General features: G+C 40.8%; 1 protein-coding gene across 2 annotated transcripts in view; it reads left to right on the forward strand.

Moving 5' to 3' along the window:
- The first annotated feature begins 289 nt into the window (after positions 1-289).
- Positions 290-9,199, forward strand: part of alcama (activated leukocyte cell adhesion molecule a) — a 69,649-nt gene continuing 60,739 nt past the window's right edge. For both annotated transcript variants that reach the window (XM_016558399.1, XM_016558400.1), the window contains exon 1: positions 290-512. In XM_016558399.1, the coding sequence (XP_016413885.1) occupies positions 455-512 (58 nt within the window). In that variant the 5' untranslated portion in view covers positions 290-454. The remainder of the gene's footprint in view (positions 513-9,199) is intronic.

Below are 9,199 nucleotides of genomic sequence, written 5' to 3' on the forward strand. Positions count from 1 at the left end.
TCTACTGTAGGTGTGTAACTATATAGTCTATTTCTTTATAGATAAGCCTGTGTGTGTGGATCGAATTGCAGAATGCTTTTAAATGGCTCCCTGAACCAGTTCACAGGGAGTGATTCGCTAGAATTATTCGGACTTTCCAGCGCTACTGATTAAACAGCAGCATGTCAAACGTTACCACAGCGGCGGGGCTTTACCCGAAGAGGGCGTGTCGTTGGGGGCGGGGCTGGGGCTGGGGCGGGATTTGCTGGCCAACCCTCCAGTGTGAATTCCCATTCTCTCCACTGCTCGTCCAGACTTCACCTGCGATCTACGCACAGAGCAACCGCCTGATCCTTTCAACGCACTCAACCAGAGAGTTCTCTCGATACTGTCCAACAACTTCAGACGTAGGCTACATATCTCTGCTGAAAATCTCTTCGGACTGTATAAAGGAGAGCCGGAGTTTTCTATAAGGATGCGATCGGTTATCTCTCTTCTCGGTGCCTTCATAGCAGCCGCTGTGTTTCAAACAGGTATGTCAATTCATTTATAATGAAAATATTATCTCACTTTCCCATTATTTCATGTAACATCGCTGCCGTAATCCGAGAATTGTGTTGAACAGGTTCGTTCCTATAGTGACCATTCGACTTTTTTTTACTTCCTTACTTCAGTGAACATTAACAAGTTTTTATAATAGCCGTTGCCGTAATTCGTTGGCAATCATTGCCAGGCCAGGTGTTACACTTTTCATTTCTCTCACGTTAAGAACAAGAGGTCAACTCTCCACCTGACGAAGATTAAGCCATATTTAACGTTACCCGCCTTGGACATTCACATTCATTCATTTTTATCACCAGCTAGGAGACTGCGATAAAGCTTTCAAACTTAAAGGATTCTCAGTACAGAAAAGTGAATAGGATCGTGTTTCAACTTTTAGTTTGGACGGATGACTTGACATGCGACGTAATGTTGTTGATGCTGCGTGTTTCTGTTTCGGTTCAGCCGCATCACAAGCAGAAACGTATTAGAGCAGTGACATCACACCTGCGCGTGTTTCTGAAATCCCCATCTTAGATCTATTGTATGCGTCAGCCCCAAATAGAAACTAAACACGGACCATAAAGGGACTGTTAAGCTAAATAATAATAATAATAATAATAAAGCCTTTACTCACTCTCATGTTGTTGTTAAGATATGGCTTGTTTTCTTCCGAAGAACACAAACGGAACATTTCTAAAAAAAAATATCCTGAGTCTTCTGAAGTCATACAATAGGTTTGTATGAGAAACAAACAGAAAACACCTGCTGTCCCCGGATCACTGAGTCAGTGAGAAATGATTAGTTTGCCCGATGAACGAATCATTCGGATATGGTTTTGTGAAGTGAATCATCTAATTCAAAGATCTATATCGAAATAATAAGACTTACGTTTTGTCCTGTTCCTCACACAATGCTACTGTACGAAGAGGACCTTTTGAACTACTTTTACACGGTAGCCTACCTTTATTTGAAGCTTGATCGCTCAAGTCCCCATTCATTCTAATAGCATGGGGGGGGGGCGAGCAATATATTCTTCATTCACTATTTGTTTTTCGCAAATAAAAGAAAGTCACGCAGCTTTGGGGTGATATGATACAGAATTGTAATTTTGGGATGAACTAGGCTATCCCTTTAATAAACTATTGCATTATTTTGGGTTAGTGCATATATGTTGCCCAGCGTACGCGAATTATTTCAAGTTAATCAGTAATTAAAGTCTATGCGATTTTGAGACGCGCGCGAACACCGCCGCCCGGCTTGAATCTTTTTGAGCGCGTGAGTAGTGTGTGTGCGCTTACGAGAGAGAGAGAGAGAGAGAGAAGCGAGAGAGAGAGAAGCGAGCGTGTGCACGCTCACGAGAGGTTGCGGAGGTGGAGGGCGGTGTTACAAATTCAGTCATTTGACTGGTGTATGGTTTTATCAGTGTCACATGCTTGTGTGCTTATCAGAATTTATTTGAGATGTCTTTATTTTTCTTCATAGATAGATTACTAATCTATGTTAAGGCGGTTAAATGACTGATAACTTTGAGTTGGCGGCTGCTGTAGTATTGCTCATCATTTATTTATTTTATTTATTTATTGAATAATGGCTCACTAGAGATGCGTGCACTTCCTCATTATCTATGTGTCTGTCTGTCTATTGATTATCTTAGATAATATATATATATATATATTAATTTAAGGTTCACTTTTCATACTTTGGCTATACTGTATAGCCTATGGGTAGAAATGCAGTCAACATTTCCTGTGGTGTGAAGTGCTATACTACTCCTCAGAGTTTTAAAACTCATTTGCCGTGTATAATTGCTCACATTAATTGCAAGACCATGCATTAATTGAGAGATGATTATTATTATTTTTTGCTTTACAAAATCATTTGTCACACTGCAGGACCATTTAAAATTAATCTAATTGGGCAAAATAATGGCCTGTTACAAGACCTGAGATATACAGTACAATTTCCCTTATAAATCCCTTGTTTACTATGTTGGGTATGAAACTGTGTGCCATGTACAAACTATAATGGGAAATTTGTTCAAATCAAATTAAATGTGTCCAGCATAAAATTAGGGAAGCTCTGTCACACAGCAGGAAAATGCTCATCATGTGACGTTTTCCAAAATAACACTCGTTTGTCAGCCTGTTTGCAGAACTTCATTTAATTTTATTGTATGACAAAGAATATGTTGTTGATTATAAAGAACTGCACTGGAAATTCATTGGAAAATACAACTTGAGTGAAGATTGTGTTCAGGTTGTTGTTTTAGGATTCTATCTGATCTGACAGGGCGATGGGGTGTGGTTCATGCTCTTGCCTGAGGAACCCATACCAACCTTTAGAATTTCCAAGTGTAGTTTCTAAGTGACAGAACATGACATCTCATGATTTATCCTGAGATGTAAGGTATGTTAGTATAGTTCTGTTTCCCTAACGCAGAAAAAAAACCTAAGAGCATAGGCTAAGTGAGCAAAGTTTCATGTGCTAAAATATTTGTGGGTATTATTCTGAAATTATTGGATCCAAGCTTGGATGAGACAGGCAGTTAAGGTTTCAGAATGTGCTTTTGACCAACCGTTTAAATGGGTTGAAGTGCTGAGGCCATTATGTCATCATTTATTCATATTTAAATTCCCTACCGACCACACGTGCACATGTATGTTCCATCACAGGCTTTTACAGTAAATTACTCAAGCCATGTGTTGGACCAAGCATCTGCTCTCCCATGAACACATGCACACACAAATACATTATCCCTCCTTTGGCTTCATCTGGGGTCTTTCTTGTCCATCAGACACACTCCCCATTTGCTAATGGATTAATCGGAGCATTGCTAAGAAGGAAGGCCTGCTGTCTGCACCGCCAAAAATGGCCCCCTGAGACTTCAGTCGATCTTATCTACTCATCTGGTCCCACAACCCTACTTTTGTCACATAATCAAAGGGAATGCTTACTTTAGGTCGTGTACGTCGTCTGATGGACTGTTGTGTTGGTTACCAGCACTAAAATGTTTTTTTCCCAAGATTGCTGGTTGATAAAAGGCAGTTGGTGGTCTTAAGTGCTGCATTGAGGGAATATTGTTCCCTCGCTTTAATATTGTTATGCATATAAATAGTGTAGCGATGCACAGCAGGGAGACACAAGCTCAAGGCTTCCAAGATAAGCTTTAAATGAAAGTGCTAACTTTTGTGTGCTGTATACAATGATGTCATTTTCACAGCAGAATTCTCATCTGTGCTATCAAATATGGAAGTGGCAACAATGTTTATTCAAGCTCTCTTGGTGGCAGACCTGCTTTTCACTCAAGGCTGCGTGTTTTCAGATCAATATCCGTCATAGAACGGCCTGTAAACTCACCAGTTCTCGCTCAGATACAAGATTTTTGCTCATAATCAGAATGCGGAAACAAGCTGATAAAATGTGCCGATTGGACTCGGATAAGTTTATCTGCATTTATTTATTAATGATTCTTGCAGACCGCACACCAGCGGCATTTGGCAGCATGACAGGATGTAAGGCAGAACGTTAACGAGTGGCAAACAAATCTTCTTGTCTTTTGAGTTTTTTTATCCCATCTTGAGTTTAATGAAGAGCCATAACAGACTCTTTTGGGCCACTCTTGCTCATTTATGGGCTGATGATATAAATATATTGACGTGGCAGTCAATGAAAGGGTCCGGGGATGGCTATTGATTAGACAAGCATCCAATTATTTCTAGACAACGTGTTTTTTAACATGCGCTTTTTGGCGGTAACTCAAGAGCGTGGTTAGTCGGTCCATGGCGAGGCCACCTCAAGCCGTTCAATATAGTTTTAGCGGCAATTATGTGGCTGTTGGAATGTTATTTATAAGTTTGCTTATAGCGCAAGAGTCATAAGTCACCCTTTCTTCAGGGTTGTTGTATCGATCAGTTCAGAGATCACAGTGTAGAACCAATTTGAGTAGTTTTACTACTTGCGTTTATGAAACGTACATGGTGCGTTTTGATCCGAGACTTTTTAAGCCATACGTTTTGAGGTCGATACTCGATAATACCCCCCAGAGAAGGATTTACATACATCAGGCTGCTTGTTCACGTGTTGTGGTTAATGGTGGTCTGGCGGATATTATTTCATCAATGTCAAATGTTTGTCCTGGCATTTAGATCCATCTACAAAAGGTTGCGAGTAGTAGCGGCCCTTAGCCCCCTCTCCCTCCCGCCAAATCACATTTTGTCAAATATCCATCTGAGGCTTTGAGCGCTTCAGTTCAGTCTGACATTCAAAGCCACACAACCTTTCTGGCAGCCGTGGAGACGCACGATAACCGGATTCCCATTCTGGGTCCGTCGCTTTGATGCCGTCTGTGATGTGCAGATTGCATTTCTCCATGTGTGAGGAGACGGTCCTGCCTGCCACTCTCGCCTCTTTAAGTGACGCTTTGAACTCAAAAGGGCATGACAGAGGAAGCAAAGTTTTTTCCCCTCTCTTAAATCTGTTCCGGATAGAGTGAGAGTGTGAGAGGCGGATGGAAAGAGTGCCCATGAGCTCCATTGGTTAGGGACGGGATCTCCCAGAGCTGTCAGGGTGAATAAGGAAGCACTGACGTTGGTTAAATCTATTAAAGGTAATGCGGGGTGAACCGTGAGCTTGACGGGTGATGGCCCTATTGAGATACGCTCAGCACAATGAATGCGAGTGGAAGAGACGGTCAGAAGTCTCAACGTTTAGAGCTTTAATTGCTCTTTCCGCAGGTTCACAATGTGCCTATTCATTTGAAAGCATTTCTCTTTCAGATTTGAGCAGAAGGTTGTGCCATTTAGACTTGAATTGGGAATGCCATTTAAATTCCAGTTGCAGTTTGAATTTAAATTGAAGAGAGTGGAATGAACGGAAATTCACATAATTTTAATTTTAAACTTTGTTTTTCTAGTAATTCACCACAAAAAAACTGATGTTGTTTCAAACCTGTATACTTTTCTATCTTCTGTGGATGATATTTTGAAGATGATATTTAAAAAAAATAGCCCAAGTCAATTGGGTCTAATGTTGTTTTGGATCGCAATGTCTTTCATTATGTGGACAAAAACATTCTTCAAAATATCTTCTTTTATGTTCCACAGAAGAAAGGAAGTGAACTGTTCCTTTAACTAGAAAAGCATACAGTACATTCTTAATAAACTGATTAGGGTGAAAGGACACTTAATTTCCCATCAGAATACATTACTAAAGTGCAACACAGGTAAAGTCCTCTTTCTGTCATTCCAATTCATGATCCTTTGCAGTGTGGCAGGGTGACACAGTAACTCAAATATGAACTCAAACATGGTTTGAGGCAAAAAAAAAAAAAAAATTTAGGTGAGTAAATGATAATAGAATTTTAACCACATTTAAAATGCAACCCTGGTAGAATTAGGAAAAACTCCTTCAGGCAGTAGTTACGCATGGTAGAGTTTCAACTGGGGCAGAGGTTGCTAGTGAAAGAGGAAGTGGGAGCCTTTTTGAAGTCATTAGGTCCATTTTAGATATACGTCATCCATCTTTATGCGGTTTCTCTTCGTACATACCTCTAATGGAAAAGGGTCAAATGTTATTCCCACTTACAATTTAGTGGCCTCCTCCCTCATGTTCACATCCCTTTTTAGCACCTCCCACTAAATCATGCTCAGAGGTGCTGAATTGTTGTCTTTGTGTGCCTAAGTAATAAATTAAAGTGATTATATGATTTACAAGGGTTACTGGTGGGAGCGAAAGGGAGGATGAATGGATGGGTGGATGAGGCTGCGGCTGGAGGAGTGAGTACACAATAAAAAAATAACATTGTGGAGATGAAAACCTTGAACCCAAATCTCAGAGGAGGAAGTTCAACTGCAAGTTCATGCCCACTAAAATCACACGTAGGAGTATCATTAAGGATTGCCAAACATGCATGGCATATAAAATCAATTGTGACTCAATTTATTATTCCCTTTTCGAATTTCCAAAACGGCTTTGCTGCATGACTTTACATGCCACAGTCGGATAGCACTGGATTTTTGACAGGTTAAACATTCAGTAAACCTCATGGTGAAAATGATTAGGGTAGGCAGCCGACCTGCTCCGCGCCCGAGAGGCAAGGGAAGAAGCATCCTCTCATGCGATAAATTAGTTCCAGCTCTCGCAGGCTGGAGGAGCTCCCTCAGAGCTCTGTGTTGTTTCAGCGTGCACCATTCTAATGCGATTTTAAAAGGTTGAAAGTTGGAGTAGAGGTAAATGGTTGATTATGTACACACAACTGGTGCACATCTGCTTCGGTTCACATCGAGGAGAAAAGAAGCCTGCTTCCCCCCCCCCCTTCCTGAACCTGTTTCAGCACATTGAGAACAGTGGCCTGAGGGGCTGTTGTGACGGCTCCCAAAATTCCTGTCTTCACGCAGGTCTATATCACCCTTCACATGCAAATTTAATGGTTGAAGGAAGTTTTCTACACTATCTGCACGACATCACACATTACCACTGTTTTGATGCTGCTTTTGTGATGGGAATACCGCAGAGAGCAGGATAAAGCAACAGTCTTCTCTAGCTGATCTGACTTCATCTTTCTTCTCTCAGTTGTCATTTGAGGGAAACTTTAGGATGGATCCGTCTCTCTATTTATTCAAGAAATCCCACCTCTGGGTGTTTGCCCTTTTCACTCCCTCCCTCCCTCTCTGCCAAAATCCCCTGTTTCTTTATTCATCCTGTGTGACAGCACTTTCTACATTCAGCACAAATTGATTTATTTACCATCCAGAGGGGTCAAGTACAATGGGCCCTATGTTAAAAGTCCCGTAGATGTGCGTGGAGGAAAACTAAGAATGTGCTACGCTGAATATCAAGTCTGAGGAAGCTGTGCTCTTTAGAAAGCCATCGGAAAAGAAAATGAGTTGAGTAGTATATCTCAAAGACCCCTGTTGGCTGCGCTATACCGGTAGTCTGCCATTTTGTCACCCCATGGCCTTCACTTTACTATGCTATGCTAATAATCCTAGTGACTTGTCCTGTAATTTTCCTCACAGCAAATGAGGCAATTGCACATCCAACATTAACCTCCACAGAAATGGGCTGTAACTGCTAAAAGCCATGGTTTTTGCTTTTTAATAGCAGGGCTAACTATTCTGTTCAAAGTGTTCATATTAGCCATTATGTGAACTAAAAGCCACTGTGCAAGAGAAAGAATTTCAGATTTTTAACATATCCGACAGCTGGTCTTAAAACTACAGTAATATATCTGGGATTTATTCATAAATGTATAACCATAAATAATTCTGCTCCTTATAACAAGTCACTAGCACATCCAGTGCACTTTAAGGAGTCCACTCCATCTTCTTAAGTGCTGTTCCAGGGACATGAGGCTATAATATATTTGAAAGAAACTTAGTTGCTGTCTGCTAGCATCCACGTTGAAAGCTTAGGGTGATAGCACACTAAATTTAACCACAAGCTGAACAACTTCCACTTCTTTTTTACATCCTTATTTGGAAATACCTATAACCGCTTTCAAAGCAGTCAGAGATAACACCATTCTTGGGAGGTTTTCGAACACTTATCGTAGATCTCATTCTAAAGGTATTTAAGCTAAAAGCCTGTGCCTTTGGTGTTCCCAGCGTCTTAGGTGGACTATTTGCAGGTGAAGAGTTTTAATTCCTTTACGTGCTCGACCCGTCTCACTCTATCCCCCTCTCGTTGGGGCTGCACATACACTTTCGGAAAATATTTCTTTGTGTGTTCCTTGGAGATAAGAGGCGATGTATTTTTCTCTGGGCAGTGCGCTAATCTTCTGCTGTTCTATATATAGGAGACACAAGCTGAAGTATTTGTTTGATTTAGGCCCATGCAGTGGTCTCATGACCACATTTTGGCTGTCAATTAATGAAATTGACCTACGAAACACAAGGTTCCTCACATGGACACAAAACTAAGGAATACAAGGGCTGAATTTTTCTCTGTCTATTTTTCTGTCTGATGCTGAGTAAATGAACAAGATCATATTAATCTGAACCAAAAGCTCACAAAGCAAAAAAGCATAATGGTGTTGGACGTCATGTTTTAGTCATTATAGCATTCCCATTCATCTCAGTGAAACGACTGATTGGCTTCACTCACCACAAGATTGCTAACAATTATCCTGAGCTGTGATGTTAAAGGTAGTAGATGAGAAAAATGTAAGCACATTAATGCCATTAAAGGGATAGTCATACATAGGGATGCACCGAATATTCGGCAACCGAAATTATTCGGCCGAATAATATGAACTGAACAATGACGAATGCGATCAGATAGAGGCACGCGCTAATGCAGCAACATGTCGACACTGTGAAAGTATTTAAAACTATCAGAGAAAGACGCAGAAATCATTACAAGCGTGAAGCACCGACAGCGAAAGATTTAGTGCTGCATCAAGTCTCCGATGAGAAGAAAAAGTGGCTAATGCTGGTGGTTAGGTTGCTGTATGATGATTGAAATCGCGAAATTACCTCAAACGATTAGTAAATAAACTGCAGAATATTATATTTTCTAATGCACGCACGAATTGCATGTATTCTGACAGCGCTGCGCGAGCTCGCGGCGCCAGGGTTCAAAGTCCAAAGCGCGAAGAAAATCTGCGCTAAAACTGTTACTCGTCAGTTGCTCAGTAACATTTTTGTGAATTTTTTTAAAGGCATGTGACAATGTGATA

The sequence above is a fragment of the Sinocyclocheilus rhinocerous genome, unplaced genomic scaffold (genome assembly GCF_001515625.1).
Source record: "Sinocyclocheilus rhinocerous isolate Xijiao unplaced genomic scaffold, SAMN03320098_v1.1 scaffold767, whole genome shotgun sequence".
NCBI lineage: Eukaryota > Metazoa > Chordata > Actinopteri > Cypriniformes > Cyprinidae > Sinocyclocheilus > Sinocyclocheilus rhinocerous.